Source organism: Phoca vitulina, unplaced genomic scaffold (genome assembly GCF_004348235.1).
Source record: "Phoca vitulina isolate PV1807 unplaced genomic scaffold, GSC_HSeal_1.0 scaffold3, whole genome shotgun sequence".
Taxonomy (NCBI): Eukaryota; Metazoa; Chordata; class Mammalia; order Carnivora; family Phocidae; genus Phoca; species Phoca vitulina.
This window is the reverse complement of record NW_022589706.1, coordinates 64320747-64341595: the sequence shown is the minus strand read 5'-3', so window position 1 is coordinate 64341595 and position 20849 is coordinate 64320747. Positions and strand designations below refer to the sequence as shown.

The window sequence follows — 20849 nt, the reverse complement described above, 5'->3', positions numbered from 1 at the left end:
TTCAGTTTTGTTTTTGTTTTCTTTCCTTTTTCTTTCTTCCTTTCTTTCTTCCTTCCTTTCTTTCTTTCTTTCTTTCTTTTTTCTTTTTCTTTCTTTCTTTCTTTTTAGAGAGAGAGAGAAGGGGAGGGGCAGAGGGAGAGGGAGAGAGAGAATTTTAAAATCTTAAGCTCAATCTCACAACCCTGAGATCATAATTTGAGCCAAAATCAGGAGTTGGATGCTTAACTGACTGAGCCAGGTGCCCCTGTTTTTCTTTTTCAAGATTGCTTTGGCTATTCAGGGTCTTTTGCAGTTTCATACAAATTTTAGGATTGTTTGTTCCAGTTCTGTGAAAAATGCTATTGGTATTTTGATAGGGATTGCATTAAATCTGTAGATTGCTTTTGGTAATGTGCACATTTTAACAGTATTTGCTCTTCCAACCCATGTGCATGGAATGTCTTTCAGTTTCTCTGTGCTGTCTTGAATTTCTTTCATCAATGTTTTATAGTTTTCAGAGTACAGGTCTTTAACCTCTTTGGTTAGACTTTTTCCTAGGTAGTTTATTATTTTTGGTGCAATTGTAAATGGGATTATTTTCTTAATTTCTCTTTCTGCTGCTCATTGTTAGTGTATGGAAATACAACAGATTTCTGTAGGTTGATTTTGTATCCTGTGCTTTTACTGAATTCATTTATTACTTCTAGTTTTTTTTGGTGGAGTCTTTCAGGTTTTCTATATATAGTATCCTGTCATCTCCAAATAGTGAGTTTTACTTCTTTTTTTACCAGTTTGGATGCCTTTTATTTCTTTTTGTTGTTCGATTGCTGTGGCTAGGACTTCCAGTACTATGTTGAATAAAAGTGGTGAGCGTGAACATCCTTGTCTTGTTCCTGACCTTAGGGAAAAGTTCTCAGTTTTTCACCATCGAGGATTATGTTTGCTGTGCGTCTTTTTTTTTGTATAGGGCCTTTATTAAGATGAGATATATTCCATCCAAACCTACTTTGTTGAGGGATTTTATCATGAATGGATGTTGTAATTTGTCAAATGCTTTTTCTGTGCCTATTGAAATGATCATATGGTTTTAATCCTTTCTCTTATTGATGTGATGTATTTTGAGATTATTTTCTTATTCTAAAGAATATCCTTTAAAAGTTCGTTCATAAAAGTCTTTGATGATAAAACTTTTTTTTTCTTTTTGAATGGAGTTCCCTTACTTGACAGATAGTTTTGTTAGATATAGAACTTTAGATTAACATGTTATTTTCTTCCAGCTTTTTAAAGATACTATTCTACTGGCTTTTTGTTTACAGTATTTCTGGTGAATAATTAGCTGTCAGTCTAGTAGTCATCTTTGGACATCGTCTGTCCTTTCTCTCTGCTTTCATTTAGGATTTTTTTCCTTGGTCTTTGGTTATTTGCTGTTTCTTTACCATGTAACTTGGTGTGGATTTCTTTTTTCTTTCTTTCTTTCTTTCTTTTTTCTTTCTTTCTTCCTTTCTTTCTTTTTCTTTCTTTCTTTCTTTCTTTCTTTCTTTCTTTCTTTCTTTCTTTCTTTCTTTCTTTCTTTCTCTCTCCCTTGGGACTAACTGTGTTTCCCAAATTCCAACCTATCTACAGTTCCTGGAATTTCTCAGTTTTCATTTCTTTGAATATTTTCTCTCTCCTATTCTTTATATTATCTCCATTATAAAACTGTGGTTGAACTTAAAGTAGACATTCATTTATTCAACAAATATTGTTGAGCACTTACTATGTGCTGGACACTTTTGTTTCCAGGTATTTATCAGTAAACAAAACTGACTGAAACCTTGTCATCATGAAATTTACAATAAAAAGTACTGTATTAGAAGGGATTGTGACTAAGGAATAAGAGGGTTGAAGTGCTAGGATGATGAAACCAGAGAGGGAGAGAAACCATAAGAGACTCAATCTCAGGAAACAAACTGAGGGTTGTTGGACTGGAGGGGGATGGGAGGGGTGGGGTGGCTGGGTGATGGACACTGGAAAGGGTATGTACTATGGTGAGCACTGTGAACTGTGTAAGACTGATGAATCACAGACCTGTACCCCTGAAGCAAATAATACATTATATATTATTTTAAAATTTAAGAAAAAAAAAGAGGGTTGAAGTGCTAGGATGGGGGCAGAGATTGTCTCTGTTTGTTTTTTTTTTTAATTTAAACATAAAAAGTTTTGTCAAGTATGCCTCATATGGCATGTTTTCTTGATCTCATATAAACCTGATTGTCCCTTCTTTATCTCCCTTTAATATAGTGTTATGCCCAGAAATGGATTTAATCAAAGCATCTCAAAGAACAGACTACAGTTTTCCAAAACTCCCCTTAAATAGAATTTTATATTTCTGTTAGTGTTAGTTGTTTTTATTACCTCCTTTGTTTAAAGTCATTGTATTTACCAATTTTAAAAGGACTTTGATATTTTTCAGCTATAAAATACAGATGTCAAATTAAATTATCTCCAAGGCCTCTTCCCAGTTTCAAAATGCAGGTAGAGTCAGATCTAGCATTTATGAGGCCAGATTATCATACAGCTTGAGGAAGGTATTTTATAAAAACAATAATTTATTTATATTACAAATATCAAATTAGATAGAGTCTTGTAAGGGTTTTGTGCAAATGAGGGGCCCCAAAGATAAACCTTCAATAGCTTAATAAAAATTCTACTGTTGTGACAACATATTTATATATATTGGATTTGCTTATATGTGAAATGTCTCTCCATTTTTTGCTTTGTAAGGAAATATAGATTACAGTAATAAATAGATTTATAAGACAAAATTGATTGTACTGAGATCCGTACCCATCATGCTTCAAATACCAGCCTTTGGATATTCTATGTCCCATAGTATTCCATTCACATCTGCTACCACTGACCAAATAGCCTTTACTCAAATTGTCAGTTTTAAGTTTTTTAATGTGTTTTGGCTCATAATATTTCTTCTTTCTGTGCTCATTTATAATGAAAATAAATGTTAGTTACTATTATGCATTAAGTCACTTATTCATATTTCATGTTACCGGAGTTTGAGGGGGACTTTTGAGAGAAAATTAACATTTTCAAACAAAAAGAGTAAAAGAATTTTAAAGTAACAAAACAGCTCAAGACATAACTATAAAAAACTGGATCCAGAACTCTGTAATATATGTATTTCTATCCTCATCTTTAAAATTGTCCTCAGAAGTAAGAGTTCTTTTGGAGAGCAAATTTTACATAGAGAAATATGGAGTAATTACTGAAATAAATTATCAAATATTTTGAACATTATATTGAATAGCTTTTGTATTCTTTATAAATGTGATAACACACAGGCTGGAATCTCTAAATATTCAGATCCTTACTCAGCATAAAAATGATACTTATGAGTCATCATTTAAAGCAAATAAATCCTTTTACAAAAATAATTTTAGCCATTCTTTGAAAAAATATCATGTTCTCAACACATAATCATAAAAATCTAGTTAATATTTGATGTATTTTTTAAAAATATCACTGTGGAAATCTGATAATTCAAAAATTCTTTTAAAATATATCACTTTATTGTCTATTTAAAATATTAATAAAATTAATTATCTTATGTGTGAATATGTTGATCTGATAAACTAGGAATAGAGTTTCAGAGACATTCTTTAGGGCCCATGACAAGCATACTATCAATTTTATGGTCAGATGAAAGCAATTTCTACCACATCAATTCCAAACTTGCTCTTTTCCTTACTGGAATCATTGGAACAAGCACTGGACTTTGAGCCAGGAGATATGACTTCTAATTGTGGCTTATATTTGGTTAATTATGATTATAAAGAAAAATCATGTGGTTAACTAAGAATAATTGCATATAGTTGTTCATATTGAGATCCTCTGAACATCTGGAAAAGAAGCACTTTCTACTTAAATATAACTATTCGTGTTTACAGGAACAAAGAACTTGAAATGGATCAGTTAAAATAAAGGCACACACTTTTAAAGATGACTATACCACATATTGGCAGTTAGAACATTCAACTACTACATTGACAATAATAAAGATTCTTGTTTTCCCTCTTTTCGTAAACCATTATATCTAGGACCATAGTAGTGTTTCATCTAAAAAGCATTCTGGAAGCACACTGAATGCTTCTATAGACTTTAATTATAATTTGTAAAAAGAAACATTTTGACAGTTGTTTAACAACTTCCAGAATATTTGACTCTCCTTAAACTTCATTGTAAAAATACCATGGAATTATCTTGGGAATGCTATTTTACAAGCAATTAATTTTTTACTGAATAACTTTGTAACTCTAGCTAAATGTAACTAGAATATAATAGTGTGTTGGGAGTACTTTCCAACTTTGCTAAATGACTCCTTTATGGAAAATCTGACAGCTTCTTTGCCCTAATTTTTAGTTTGACATCAGGTCTTCAGAATTTGAAGGAAGGATGACCAATGATTAAATGATGGTTTGGTAGGGCATGATAACCTAACTGTATTAGAGAGTAGACCTCTTTTCATAGTTTATAGTGTAAGCATGGAGATTTATTTAACCTTAATTAGTGTTTTCTATTTAAATATCTCTAAGTAGTTATAGTTTACCTATGTCCATAGTACTAACATAAGTTTTTGTCTAAGAATAACCTTCAATTCTGACCTTTTGTTATCTTTGTTTCTTTATTTCTAATGAGTCTAACTTACTACTATATTCTCAAGCACGTTGTAACTTAGATGAACTTTTATTGAAACATGTTCTTGTTTAATTGTTCCTACTGTTTTGTAAAGGAATATTCTTCAGTTTTTCCCACCCACCCTTCATTTTTTAATATTACACAATCATATATTTTTTAACCTAATAACTAAGAGGCTGTGTAATAATTTAAATTTTATTCAGCAAGATTATAAGGGAGATAGAAGAGGATTTGCAAATTAGCTTGATGTTATCCTTGTTCAATCTTTTATCTACTTGTATTATATATTTATTTTGTTAAATATAGTTAATTTTGTCTTTTGTCAGGACTACTGATCTTTTTAGTCCAACCCTACTGAATAGCTAGGGGTAAAGATTTTACAGATCTCAATTGAGTAATACTATGGTTAGATCCCTGAACTGTTACAAATTACAGTAGCAGAAATGAATTAATTAACACTAAAGGATAGAGTTGTAGAAAAATAAACAATGTAAGAGAGAGCACTGCCTGTGTTATTGTATTTAAGAATAATTTCTAAGGCGTCTATCATTCATTGACACACGGCAAGGAAATCTGTTTGAAATCAACTTCTTCCAGTTGTTTTTTCATTCTCAAGGCTCTGACCTATCAAATATTAATGATAAATGAAAAAATCTCAATCAGGAGTATATCTGTCAAAGATCCTCTATCAAAGATCCTCAATTTTGGCAGTATCAATTTTCATAGAGAAGTAATATTTTCCTGTAGAATTCCCCATGCTTACTGTACTTTTGAAATATATACACTTGGATGGAAATCTGTTGTCTTAAGTTGAACAACCTATATTTATCCTCATACCTCATTGAAAGCAATATTCAGGAATGCAGGGCATTACTAACAGAAGTAACAAAAATAGGTATGAAATTGTGACTACTTTGATTAACTAGATTTTTTTTAAAGTCTTTGATGAAGAATAATGAGTTATTTTATTATCAAAAATTATCCTGATCCCATATTTAATGCATTAGTAACATGAACAGATGAAGTTTCCTAGAGAAAGGGAGAAAAAAATTTTAAAAAGAATTTTAAAAAATGTAAATGAATCTTATAAGGTATTTGTCATTTTTAGAAAATAAATGATTGAGGTAATTTCAGGATAAAACTATTATTTTGTGTCATATTTTTTCTCATTTAAATCACATGGTTATATAGAAGCTTATCTCAATATAAGAAATTCTTCTGCTGTTATTTAAATACCCTTTTATCTTTACAACTCAAGGACTATTTCATGATATCCTATTTTGTTAAGTAATGTTAATTCCCCAAAAGTGCATTTATGCCACAAGTGAATTTACAATTCCAAGAGGATTCACTGCCTGACAATTCTGGTTTTATATTTTCATCCTTTTTTGCTTATTAAACTCCAATTATGTTGGTGATTGCTCAGGATTTGGAGAAGCAGTTAGTCTCCCAAGTAGTGAAAGGCAAGACCTAGTAGATCTGCACTTTTTTTTGCCCTTAACTATTCAATTCTCAGATATTGACCAGTGGAACAAAGTAATTGAGCAACTAGGAACACCATGTCCGGAATTCATGAAGAAATTGCAACCTACAGTAAGAAACTATGTGGAGAATCGGCCCAAGTATGCAGGACTCACCTTCCCCAAGCTCTTTCCAGATTCCCTCTTCCCAGCGGACTCTGAGCACAATAAACTCAAAGGTATGCCCATCAGGGACAATTTCAGAACCACTGTGCGGATGATGGACTAAACAATGATAGAGTCAACCTATAGAGACACCTCTCTTTAACTTGAACTATCAATTTAAGGAGTAGTTTTTAAAGATTTTATTATTATTATTATTATTATTTTACTAAGAACATGTGGTCAAGGATTTTAGAATTGTGTGGATATTCAGAGGGAAAGATAATAATAAAAGATGTGACAGTGGTATAGATTAACTGTGTCATGAGGCTTATTTGGAATCTCAAAATTCTTTTGCAGTATAACTCTAAAAGACCAATGTGATACACATTGAAGTCATTGTTCCAATTCTTTTTATTACCTGGAGAATATTTTCAACACAGTTTTTTTGTTGTAAAATCTTGGAGATGCAGGTGTTTGGGTTTTCTTTTATTTGTATTTTATGGAATGTTCAACCACCATTTTTTCATTTTAGAGTGACAGATGAGATTTACTTACACATTTTATATTCAATAGAAATACTTTTATTAATAAGTAATTCTTTCTACTACTATGTCTGTAGTTAAGAACTTCAGTAACAAATCTTAGTTTCTTCACCTACAAAACTTGGATAATAATGCCTTAGTCATAGGATTAGAGACAAGGGATAAATTTGGCAATGTTTAAATATATACTATAAATAATATTCTATTTCTTATTTTAATTTAGACTTTAGAGAATATTTAGAGAAATTGATTTTGAAACAAATTTGATGTTTTTCCTTGATTGGGCTCAAATGCTGTCCCTCAAAATCTGTGTAAACCTGGACAAATTATCTAATCTATCTATACCTCCTTTAACAAATGAAAGGAGAAAGTGTCTACCTTAGGATCATTGGGAGGATTAACTGAGGAAATATTTTGTCAAGCACTTAGAACAATGCCTGGCTCACAGTAAATACTCAGTTGCTGTTAGACATTTTTTGAAAATGTAATAATTATTATTTAAAATGTAACTATATTTATCAAAAAGAAAAAAGGACATATGCTTTTGAAATTTTACCCCAAATGTTCAGTGGGTGATTAACTACAAACTTAACTTATGGACATAACTTATAGCTAATACAGACTTAAATGAGACAGAGAAACTAAAATGTGGTTCTATCTCCCAGGGTCTTATCATCCCCAGACTTCCATCTCGTGGGTTTTAAGTGTGCAGCATTGTTACTGTGTTCACAACAGTTTTATTGCAGAGTTGGGTTTCTTCCTTCAGTTGACTCCACAGTCAATGGCAACAGACTAAATGATTACCAAATCTGCTGCTTTTAAGATCAACAATGCCTAGGGTGGGAGGAGCAAGATGGCGGAGGAGTAGGAGACCTAAATTTCGTCTGGTTCCAGGAATTCAGCTAGATAGGGATCAAACCATTCTGAACACCTACGAACTCAAAAGTAGATCAAAGAAAAGAATAGCAGGAACTCTCTGAACAGAAAATCGACCACTTTCTGGAAGGTAGGACATGCGGAGAAGTGAATCCGAGGCAATATTCGGGAAGATAGACCGCGGGGGAGGGAGCCTCCGTCAGCCGCTACTGACAAGTGATAGAGCAGCAGAGCACAAAATTGGAACTTCTAGAAGTCTACTCTGCTAAGGGACGTCACTCCAGTGACTAAGCAGGGGGTGGAACCCTCGCTGGGACAGTGTGGTCTCAGGACCCTCGGGGTCACAGGAAGCCCGGGGGTGCCTGAGTGCGGCAGAGCTCCCAAGTATCGGAGTGGGGAATCCGGCTGCAGAAACGGAGCCGAGGAGTGGGCTCTGAGCTTGGGGTTGCCATAAACCGTGATCCGTGGCACAGTCGGGCCACTGCTCTTCCAGCAGGGACCCAACAAGCGGCAGATCCGGGGCGACTCCCCTTCCTCCGCCTGGGAGGAGTGGTGCAGGAGTGCACTGCAGGGATCTACTGGGTTTGGAGACTCCACACGGGGTCATGTGCCAGAGATAGAAATGCTCAGTCACAGGCTGGGTGAACATGGAGTGTGGCCAGAGACTGGGGAGATGGGAGTGACTGACTGCTTTTCTCTGGGGGCTCACTGAGGAGCGGGGCCCCAAGTTCTCGGCTCCTCTGAGGCGGAGATTGGGAGGCCGCCATTTTCACTTTCATCCTCCAAAGCCGTAGGGAAAGTTGCAGGGAACAAAAGCTCGCGAGAGCAAACCTGAGCAGATTACTTAGCCTGCATCCGGCAAGGGCAGGGCAATTCTGCCTCTGGCAAAGACATTTGGGAACCATGGCAACAGGCCCCTCCCCCAGAAGATCAGCAAGAACAGCCAGCCAAGACCAAGTTTACCGATCAATGAGAATGGCAGAACTCCAGCGCTAGGGGAATACTGCACATAGAATTCGTGGCTTTTTTCTCCTGATACTTTAGTCTTTCAAAGTTAATTTTTTTAATTTTCTTTTTTTTTTTCTTTTTTTTTGATTTTTTCTTTTTCCCTTTTTCAACCAATATCTTATCAATCCCTTTTTTAAAAAATCTTTTTATTTTTCATTTTTAGAGTCATGTTCTATCCCTTCATAGTAGTTACCCTTATTTTTGGTATATATATATATATATAAATTGTTCTCTCTTTAATATTTTGGGATACTGTTTCTTCTAACAGACCAAAATATACCCTAAATCTCTAGTGTATGGTTTTGTTCTAGTCTCTTGCCTGATCACATTCTCTCCTTTTTTTTTTTAATCCTCTTCTTTCTTTTTTCAACCAACTTCTTATCTTATCAATTACTTTTATAATTTTCATTTTTACAGTCATATTCCATCCTTTCATCAAGTTTACCCTTATTTTTGTACATATATAGGCTTTTCTTTCTTTAAAATTTTGGGAGGCACTTTCTTCTAACAGACCAAAATACGCCCAAATCTAGTGTGTGGCACTGATCTATGCACCAACCTGATCATATTTGATCATATTCTGTTTTGTTTGTTTGTTTGTGTTTTTTTTTTTTATCTTTTTCTTTTCCTTTTTTTTTTTTTTTCTTTTTCTTTCTTTCCCATTCTTTTCCCCCGGTTTCAGGTCTCTTCTGATTTGTTTAGTTTATATTTTTCTGGGGCCATTTTTACGTTGTTAGCATTTTGTTCTCTCATTCATCTATTCTCCTCTGGACAAAATGACAAGATGGAAAAAATCACCTCAGAAAAAAGAACAAGAGGCAGTATCGACTGCCAGGGATGTAATCAATACGGACATTCGTAAGATGTTGGAACTAGAGTTCAGAATGACGATTTTAAAGATACTAGTTGGGCTTGAAAAAAGCATGGAAGTTACTAGAGAAACCCTTTCTGGAGAAATAAAAGAACTAAAATCTAACCAAGTCAAAATCCAAAAGGCTATTAATGACGTGCAATCAAAAATGGAGGCTCTAACTTCTAGGATAAATGAGGCAGAAGAGAGAATTAGTGATATAGAAGACCAAATGATGGAAAGTAAAGAAGCTGAGAAGAAGAGAGATAAACAACTACTGGATCACGAGGGTAGAATTCAAGAGATAAGTGATACCATAAGATGAAACAATATTAGAATAATTGGGATCCCAGAAGAAGAAGAAGAAAGAGAGAGAGGGGCAGAAGGTATATTGGAGCAAATTATAGCAGAGAACTTCCCTAATTTGGGGAAGGAAACAGGCATCAAAATCCAGCAGGCACAGACCCCCCCTCAAAATCAATAAAAATAGGTCAACACCCTGACATCTAATAGTAAAACTTACGAGTCTCAGAGACAAAGAGAAAATCCTGAAAGCAGCTCGGGACAAGATATCTGTAACCTACAATGGTAGAAACATTAGATTGACAACAGACCTATCCACAGAGACCCGGCAGGCCAGAAAGGACTGGCATGATATATTCAGAGCACTAAATGAGAAAAATATGCAGCCAAGAACACTATATCCAGCTAGGCTGTCACTGAAAATAGAAGGAGAGATAAAAAGCTTCCAGGACAAACAAAAACTAAAGGAATTTGCAAACACGAAACCAGCCCTACAAGAAATATTGAAAGGGGTCCTCTAAACAAAGAGGGAGCCTAAAAGTAACATAGACCAGAAAGGAACACAGACAATATACAGTTAACAGTCACCTTACAGGCAATACAGTGGCACTAAATTCATATCTTTCAATAGTTACCCTCAATGTAAATGGGCTAAATGTCCCAGTCAAAAGACGCAGGGTATCAGATTGGATAAAAAAACAAGACCCATTGATATGCTGTCTGCAAGAGACTCATTTTAGACCCAAAGACACCCCCAGATTGAAAGTGAGGGGGTGGAAAACCATTTACCATGCTAATGGACACCAAAAGAAAGCTGGGGTGGCAATCCTTATATCAGACAAATTAGATTTCAAACCAAAGACTATAATAATAGATGAGGAAGGACACTATATCCTACTTAAAGGGTCTAGCCAACAAGAAGATCTAACAATTGTAAATATCTATGCCCCTAACATGGGCCCGGCCAATTATATAAGCCAGTTAATAACAAAAGCAAAGAAACACATCGACAACAATATAATAATAGTAGGGGATTTTAACAGCCCCCTCACTGAAATGGACAGATCATCTAAGCAAAAGATCAACAAGGAAATAAAGACTTTAAATGACACACTGGACCAAATGGACTTCACAGATATATTCGGAACATTCCATCCCAAAGCAACAGAATACACATTCTTCCCTAGTGCCCATGGAATATACTCCAGAATAGATCCCATCCTAGGTCACAAATCAGGTCTCACCTGGTACCAAAAGATTGGGATCATTCCCTGCATATTTTCAGACCATAATGCTTTGAAACTAGAACTCAGTCACAAGAGGAAAGTCGGAAAGAACTCAAATACATGGAGGCTAAAGAGCATCCTAATAAAGAACGAATCGGTCAACCAGGAAATTAAAGAAGAATTTAAAAAATTCATGGAAACCAATGAAAACAAAAACATAACTGTTCAGAATCTTTGGCATGCAGCAAAGGCAGTCCTAAGAGGAAAGTATATAACAAAGAAGCCTTTCTCAAGAAACAAGAAAGGTCTCAAATACACAACCTACGGGCGCCTGGGTGGCTCAGTCACTAAGCATCTGCCTTCCGCTCAGATAATGATCCCAGAGTCCTGGGATCGAGCCCCACGTCGGGCTCTCTGCTCAGCGGAAAGCCTGCTTCTCCCTCTCCCACTCCCCCTGCTTGTGTTCCCTCTCTCACTGTGTCTCTCTCTGTCAAATAAATCAATAAAATCTTTAAAGAAAAAAAATACACAACCTAACCCTACACCTAAAGGAGCTGGAGAAAGAACAGCAAATAAAGCCTAAACCCAGCAGGAGAAGAGAAGTAATAAAGATCAGAGCAGAAATCAATAAAATAGAAACCAAAAGAACAGTAGAACAGATCAATGAAACTAGGACCTGGTTCTTTGAAAGAATTAATAAGATTGATAAACCCCTGGCCAGCCTTATCAAAAAGAAAAGAGAAAGGACCCAAATAAATAAAATCATGAATGAAAGAAGAGAGATCACAACCAACACCAAAGAAATACAAACAATTATAAGAACATATTATGAGCAACTCTATGCCAGCAAATTAGATAATCTGGAAGAAATGGATGCATTCCTAGAGATGTATCAACTACCAAAACTGAACCAGGAAGAAATAGAAAACCTGAACAGACCTAGAATCACTAAGGAAATTGAGGCAGTTATCAAAAATCTCTCAAAAAACAAAACCCCAGGGCCAGATGGCTTCTCAGGGGATTCTACCAAACATTTAAAGAAGAATTAATACCTATTCTTCTGAAACTGTTCCAAAAAATAGAAATGGAAGGAAAACTTCCAAACTCGTTTTATGAGGCCACCATGACCTTGATCCCAAAACCAGACAAAGACCCCATCAAAAAGGAGAATTACAGACCAATATCCTTGATGAACATGGATGCAAAAATTCTCACCAAAATACTAGCCAATAGGATCCAATAGTACATTAAAAGGATTATTCACCGTGACCAAGTGGGATTTATCCCTGGGCTCCAGTGTTCAACAGCCGCAAATCAATCAATGTGATACAATACGTTAATAAAAGAAAGAACAGGAACCATATGATCCTCTCAATAGATGCAGAAAAAGCATTTGACAAAGTAGAGCATCGTTTCTTGATCAAAACTCTTCAGAGTATAGAGATACAGGGTACATACCTCAATATCATAAAAGCCATCTATGAAAAACTCACAGCGAATATCATTCTCAATGGGGAAAAATTGAGAGCTTTCCCCCTAAGGTCAGGAACACGGCAGGGATGTCCTCTATCACCACTGCTATTCAACATAGTATTAGAAGTCCTAGCCACAGCAATCAGACAACAAAAAGAAATCAAAGGCATCCAAATCGGCAAAGAAGAAGTCAAACTCTCACTGTTTGCAGATGATATGATACTTTATGTGGAAAACCCCAAAGACTCCACCCCAAAACTGCTAGAATTCATACAGGGATTCAGTAAAGTGGCAGGATATAAAATCAATGCACAGAAATCAGTTGCATTTCTATACACCAACAACAAGACAGAAGAAAGAGAAATTAAGGATTCGATCCCTTTTACAATTGCACCCAAAACCGTAAGATACCTAGGAATAAATCTAACCAAAGAGGCAAAGAATCTGTACTCAGAAAACTGTAAAATACTCATGAAAGAAATTGAGGAAGACACAAAGAAATGGAAAAATGTTCTATGCTCATGGATTGGAAGAACAAATATTGTGAAGATGTCAATGCTACCTAGAGCAATCTACACATTCAGTGCAATCCCTATCAAAATACCATCCACTTTTTTCAAAGAAATGGAACAAATAACTCTAAAATTTGTATGGAACCAGAAAAGACCCCAAATAGCCAGAGGAATGTTGAAAAGGAAAAGCAAAGCTGGTGGCATCACAATTGCAGATTCAAGCTCTATTACAAAGCTGTAATCACCAAGACAGTATGGTACTGGCACAAAAACAGACACATAGATCAATGGAACAGAATAGAGAGCCCAGAAACGGACCCTCAACTGTATGGTCAACTAATCTTCGACAAAGCAGGAAAGAATGTCCCATGGAAAAAAGAGAGTCTCTTCACCAAATGGTGTTGGGAAAATTGGACAGCCACATGCAGAAGAATGAAACTGGACCATTTCCTTACACCACACACAAAAGTAGACTCAAAATGGTTGAAAGACCTAAATGTGAGGCAGGAGTCCATCAAAATCCTAAAGGAGAACACAGGCAGCAACCTCTTCAACCTCAGCTGCAGCAACTTCTTCTTAGAAATATTGCCAAAGGCAAGGGAAGCAAGGGCAAAAATGAACTTCATCAAGATAAAAAGCTTTTGCACAGCAAAAGAAACAGTCAACAAAACCAAAAGACAACCGACAGAATGGGAGAAGATATTTGCAAATGACGTATCAGATAAAGGGCTAGTATCCAAAATCTATAAAGAACTTATGAAACTCACCATCCAAAGAACAAATGATCCAATCAAGAAATGGGCAGAAGACATGAACAGACATTTTTCCAAAGAAGACATCCAAATGGGGGCGCCTGGGTGGCTCAGTCGTTGGGTGTCTGCCTTTGGCTCAGGTCATGATCCCAGCGTCCTGGGATCAAGCCCCACATCAGGCTCTCTGCTCCATGGGAACCCTGCTTCTCCCTCTCCCACTCCCCCTGCTTGTGTTCCCTCTCTCGCTGTGTCTCTCTCTGTCAAGTAAATAAAGAAAATCTTAAAAAAACAAAAAAACAAAAAAACAAGCCAGTGGAGTGAGCATCATTATTAAAAAAAAAAGAAGAAGAAGAAGACATCCAAATGGCTAACAGACACATGAAGAAGTGCTAAACATCACTCAGCATCAGGGAAATCCAAATCAAAACCTCAATGAGATACCACCTCACACCAGTCAGAATGGCTAAATTTAACAAGTCAGGAAATGACAGATGTTGGCAGGGATGTGGAGAAAGGGGAACCCTCCTACACTGTTGGTGGGAATGCAAGCTGGTGCAGCCACTCTGGAAAACAGTATGGAAGTTCCTCAAAAAGTTGAAAATAGAACTATCATACAACCCAGCAATTGCACTACTGGGTGTTTACCCCAAAGATACAAATGTAGGGATCCGAAGGGGTATGTGCACCCCAATGTTTATAGCAGCAATGTCCACAATAGCCAAACTATGGAAAGAGCCAAGATGTCCACCGACAGATGAATGGATAAAGGAGATGTGGTATATATACACAATGGAATATTATGCAGCCATCAAATGGAATGAAATCTTGCCATTTCCAATGACATGGATGGAACTGGAGGGTATTATGCTGAGCGAAATCAGTCAATCAGAGAAAGACATGTATCATATGACTTCAGTGATATGAGGAATTCTTAATCTCAGGATACAAACTGAGGGTTGCTGGAGTGGTGGGGGGTGGGAGGCATGGGGTGGCTGGGTGATAGACCTTGGGGAGGGTATGTGCTATGGTGAGCTCTGTGAATTGTGTAAGACTGTTGAATCACAGACCTGTACCTCTGAAACAAATAATACATTATATGTTAAAAAAAAAAAAAAGAAGAAGATAGCAGGAAGGGAAAAATGAAGGGGTGGAAATCGGAGGGGGAGATGAGCCATGAGAGACTATGGACTCTGAGAAACAAACTGAGGGTTCTAGAGGGGAGGTGGGTGGGGGGATGGGTTAGCCTGGTGATGGGTATTAAAGAGGGCATGTACTGCATGGAGCACTTGGTGTTATACGCAAACAATGAATCATGGAACACTACATCAAAAACTAATTATGTAATGTATGGTGATTAACATAACAATAAAAATGCTTTGACAGAGGGAAAAAAAAAAGATCAACACTGCCTATACACGGATTGAAGAAGAGTTAATACTCCAAATAGAGATTTGAAAAACTTAATGTCTTTATGATGCTAATTGACAAGTCAGGCAAAAGTAATCCCTTTATATGAAGACACCTGTAGTGTAACAACATGGGGATGATAAAAGCCCTGATCAAATTATTTGAGATAATGACAGCACTTGTAGAAAAACTATTAAATAAAACACCACTCTTCATAATTCCCACTCTCTTGGTTTTATTTATTTTTTTAATCCATTTTCAATGTCTATGATTTTATTATTTTTACAAATGATACACTAGTTTATATATTTATAACTAAGATAATTTTAATATAAAAACTGGTAATTTATAAAGAATTATATGAATAATCAGAGGGAAGAATTTATTTTTACTTAAAAAGAGCATAAGACATTTACTTGCAAATAAAAGAATGAGAGAGGAGGAATTGAAACCTTTTCTTCCTCCTCATTTTGTTCCCTTCAAATAGTATTGGTCATTGTTTCTTAGAGAGATTCCATTACTGTAGTCCATGCCCCTATTGATGAGGAGCCCATTCCAACCCCTACACTTTGTAGGAGCAGAAAGATGGGGGGTTTGATGGGAGTGTGGGAGGTGGGTGTGTGTGTCTCTCTGTGTAAAATCAGTTACAAATCAAAGAGATCTCTGAATCAATGAAATGAATAAATATAGCCCTGTTGGGCCATTAAGGGGAGTTGTGGAACAAATAGATTATTTTCCCCATAAAATTTTCAGATCAGGTTGGAACTGTATTTTCTGTAAAATTTTATGTTTTTAGAGATTGAAAACTGAGTGTCTTTTCGCATTGTCATTAAATAATTATACTTACTGATTTTCACCATTTAATTTTTGTTTTTGGCATCTCTGGCACCTCACTGTACCTGGCACAGAGTAGACATTTAGTATTTTAAAAACTGAACTAGATCACCCATATCAATATGGTTGCTGAGATGTATGGATTCTTTCAAATCTGGCCCCTCCTCTCTATCCTTGAAGCTTTTGCTCCTGTTAAAGACTTCATCATCTCCCCCTTCCTCAAAAAAGTCACCCCGATCTCCTTGCCTCTCTCTAGACACTGCTTTATCCTTTTTTTCCATCTCAAAAAAGCTTTTAAAATGAGCAATCTACATCCACTTTATCTGCTTCTTCTTAAAAAACTTCATTCTTTCACATTTATTTTTATTTATTTATTTATTTATTTATTTATTTATTTATTAAAGATTTTTTTATTTATTTGAGAGAGTGAGAATGAGAGAGAGAGAGTACATGAGAAGGGGGAGGGTTAGAGGGAGAAGCAGGCTCCTCGCTGAGCAGGGAGCCCGATGCGGGACTCGATCCAGGGACTCCAGGATCATGACCTGAGCTGAAGGCAGTCGCTTAACCAACTGAGCCACCCAGGCGCCCCTCTTTCACATTTATTTTTAATTACATGAGATATATATATTCTCCCCTCCTCAGAGGTAACTGTTATTTTCAGTTTGTTGATTATTCATGCAGACCTTTCCTATACACTTATATACATTAATAAGAAGAGAGGGAAATTTTACTGGGAAGGGGCAGATGTATACAAATTGTATCATGATCTATGGATTATTCTTGCAACTTCATTTTGTTGCTTAACAACATGTCCATGTGATCTACTTCATTCTTTTAAACTGCCAACTGCAATTCCATGGTACATTTGTACCATAGCTCATTTTTTTGCTTTCTAGATAGAAATTTAGACTGTTTAAAAAATTTTTTTATTCCATAACCAATGCTGCAGTGAACATCCTTTCTGTATTTTTTTTATGAACATGTACAATTGTTTCTCTAGGCTATATACCTAAAAGTGGAACTGATGGATCATAAGGTATTCACATTTAAAATTTTAATGGATAGTCCAAATTTGCCTTGTAAAAATATTTATCAATGTACACTCCCACCAACATGAATGAACTCACCTGGTGTTAGTAAATATTATACCATCTTTTATTTTTTTCAATCGGATGAATAAAAAATATTTCCTTGTTTCATTTCACATTTCCCTAGTCACTTGGTAAAGTTGCTCGATGTTTGGAAGGAAGGTACTAGTTTATCTTTGTTTTTTTAATTTCCTCCCCCTTCAACAAAATTTCCTGCCAAAGTCAAAATTTTACTAATTGTTTCTCTCACTCATTGTTTCAGCCAGCCAAGCCAGGGACTTACTGTCAAAGATGCTAGTGATTGACCCAGCAAAAAGGATATCTGTGGATGACGCCTTACAGCATCCTTACATCAATGTGTGGTACGACCCTGCCGAAGTGGAGGCGGTAAGGCATAGGCTTATTTACTTTCCTTCCACAGACAAATCAGAGTAACTGGGTGCTCAGTGGTGAAAACTGCAAGAGAATTAGAAAGGACTTCATACGATTCCTAAGTCACAAAGTTATTACCTTCCCCTCTAAGAGTTATTTTCTTCCACCTATATTTTATATGCTTTTCTTTTTCAGGGGTTTCCATGAGAGATGATGATTTAGTCCAAAAAGCTTTAGCCATCCATGAAACACATCCATGTGTTTTTGTTAAATTGTTAACATCTCCAGTGTCTCCTTTTTTTATGTTTAATTCCCAGCCTCTCCTGATGCAAACTAAGTAGCAGAAATCATAATAGAGAATAAGTTGCTTTGCGTCTCTTTCCTTGATAAGATGCCTGTCATTAGTCAAGTGTGGGCACTACAAACATTTCGCAGATAGAGCTTTTACCAGGCCATTGGTGACTTCGGGAAACCTTACACGGATTAGATGAGAAAAATTAGGTAGTCCAATGCAGAGTATTTCAGATTTATTCTAAATTCACTGCCATAGTAAGATGAGCCTCCATATTGTAAATCTAGGCAGAGTTTAGGAATCTTCCCAGAAGCATCACTTTTTTTCCTTCTCTTTCCAACCATTCAATATCTTCTGTCCAATCTCTTTCTTATGTCTTTGCCTTTCTCCTTTTCTGTGTGGAGCCAAGGCAAAGGGTTATTGTTGTTGCCCATGTGTGTTCTATAGGCCTCCTGATGGGAATGTCCTTTTGTCCCTCTTTTAAATGTTACCATCAGCAATGTTATCTTCACCCCAAAGCATCAAAATCTCCTCAAATTCTTAGAATGAGTCTGCTAAATGATTTTTTTAACATAAATAACTTCAAATTACTTTGGTTGAATTGGTTTTTAACATTCTATTTGGAATACTCTCTTCACTTGTTTTCTCATATCTTTCTTTGTACCCCAAAGTATTCTTGCTTGAGCATAGTTTTGCTTTGTTTCAGCTTCCTTTTGTTTCATTGTGTGCCTGCCCATGTCAAGATGCAAAATTCAAACTGACATAATTCTTATCCTTTCATCCTTCATTGGAGAAGTAAGAGCTGACAGATGGGAGTGAGGATTAGGGAGAACTTTATAAATATAATATTCAAAAAACTACTTTCCATAGTAGCCCAATCCTTACCCATTCAAAAATTATGGAGAAAACACTTCAGTGATAATTGAGTCTCTCAAGTGTGCAAATTGGGGTGTAATAGTCCTTGGTGACATTTTATTAAGATCTGCTCTCTTAGGCAGTTTTACAATGATGTTGAAATTTCACTTTGCTTATAATTTTTAGTCACTTGATTCGATTCTTACAAGACAAAACTCTAATATTTTTATGGGTAAAAGATAGAATCATCTTTAGTCTCTCACTCTTGGGAAATAATTTCAAAAATGTTCTTGGGGTGGAATGAGGTAGTGAAATGTAAGAGAAAGTATGATGTATATGTATGTGAAAGGTAAGTATAAACATTTTTTTGGATGATTTCAAGAAAGTAGGTTATGTTGATAAAAATTTTAGACAAACAAATTATTTGAAACTGTTGCTTCTCATTTATTTTGATCATTCAAATCATGTGGTGTATTTATTTTTTCTTACATCTAATGTAATGTGTGTAATTTGTTTTTAATGGATGGTGGCCCAGAGTTTAATTGGAATCATAAAGTCTGCATTTGTAATTCACTTGTGATTATGTTGCCTATAAAAGAGACAGTTGTTTAGAATCTATAACAACATATTAATGAATAGCATCAGCGAGTTTTTAAATATAACATTTTATGAAAAATTTCTTTGAAGGATAAGAAGATAAGATTTAGGGTGCTAAAATGGCTAGAATCTTTTTCTCCCTCATTTCAATATTGTCATCCTGGGGAATGGATAGTAACAACATAAGATGTGAATTGTAGGGGAAGGATTTGATAGAGCCCGAAGGTTTAGGAAAAGGGATCAGTTAATGCACAGAAGAACAAGCAGGTATTTAACATTTAGACTGGGATCATTGGTTATACAAGGGTAAACATGTTTTACATCTAGACACGTTGCAGTGAGTAGGTTGGAATCCTGACCCCAGGGCAAGGATAATTCATTACTCTATAAAATGTATAATCCAAGTCACAACTAGGAAGAGACAGATCCTAAAGATGCTAGAAGCAGTGGTCAACTATGCCTTCTGCAATACCCTTAGAAATAGTGCCTTTGTTATTGCATGTGAACATACATTTAAAGTAAAATGACCTTTCTTTATGAATGCATGGCAAAGCTATAATTTCAAAGATCTATTTTCTGCCAAGACTGCCAAGACTATTTTGCAAATAAACTCTGGCGTGTTCTATAATCTAAACAAATGGAAGTATCAAATAATCAGAATTTCCATGATTAGAGTCATCCAGGATATCCAGGCTCAAGCAGCCTTCAAGTAACTCACAAGATGTTATAGAGGGAAGGAAATTCAAAGATGAGAGGAAAGAAAAATATATTTCATTGAAAGAAAATAGAGGCAAGTGGAGAAGGGTAAAGGAGAAACTGCAAGAGAATGTGATGTCTTCAGGAAAAGTCGGAAGGAGAGGAGAGAAATGCTATGTGTACTAATCTATTCATCATACTACAAGCTGTCTTATCACCTGTTTCCAAAAGTGACAAAGTACTAAAATGAAAAGAGAAGAGCTTATGAATGCTGTCATAACTCTAAGAGGGAAAATTATTCATGCAACCATGAAGTTGAGAAATTTAAAAATTGAATGTCAAGGTTAATGATGATCTGTGTAATAGCGCATAAAGAGTTTTAAAGTTACAACTGCTCAAATTATTAGCTACTTCTTATCCAAATAATGTTCAGAGTAACAAAAGAATGGGCCCCAAACAGAGTGCAGAGGCCACATTTAGTGTCAATGCTTTTTCATGAAATAGTTGGAAGGCATTCTAACTCTAGTTCCGTATTCACCAAGAGGGCAAAAACTTTATATACAAATGCAATTTATTCAGTTGAATGCATCTTCACAGGTATGAAAAATGGGGTAGGTTTAAGTTTCTGCTCTCCCACTTACTAGGTGGCCTTGGTCAAGGTTTTTAACCTTTCTGCAACGCAGTTTTCTTAACTAAGAATAGGGAACATGCATACTTACTGCATAGTGTACCTCTGAGAATATAAAGAGTTGATGTACATGAAGTGCTCAGTACAGTACTTCAGCCAGTAAGGATCATATAAATTCTTCTTCTCCGTCATTGTCGTCTTCTTCTTCTTCTTCTTCTTCTTCTTCTTCTTCTTCTTCTTCTTCT

At 35.7% G+C, this 20849-nt stretch overlaps 1 protein-coding gene across 9 annotated transcripts in view; it reads left to right on the top strand.

Annotated features, from left to right (window-relative positions):
* MAPK10 (mitogen-activated protein kinase 10) overlaps nt 1–20849 on the top strand; it is a 317221-nt gene that overhangs the window by 253892 nt on the left and 42480 nt on the right. For all 9 annotated transcript variants that reach the window (XM_032400729.1, XM_032400737.1, XM_032400738.1 and 6 more), the window contains 2 exons: nt 6185–6367; nt 17427–17551. In XM_032400729.1, coding sequence (XP_032256620.1) covers nt 6185–6367; nt 17427–17551 — 308 coding nt within the window. The remainder of the gene's footprint in view (nt 1–6184; nt 6368–17426; nt 17552–20849) is intronic.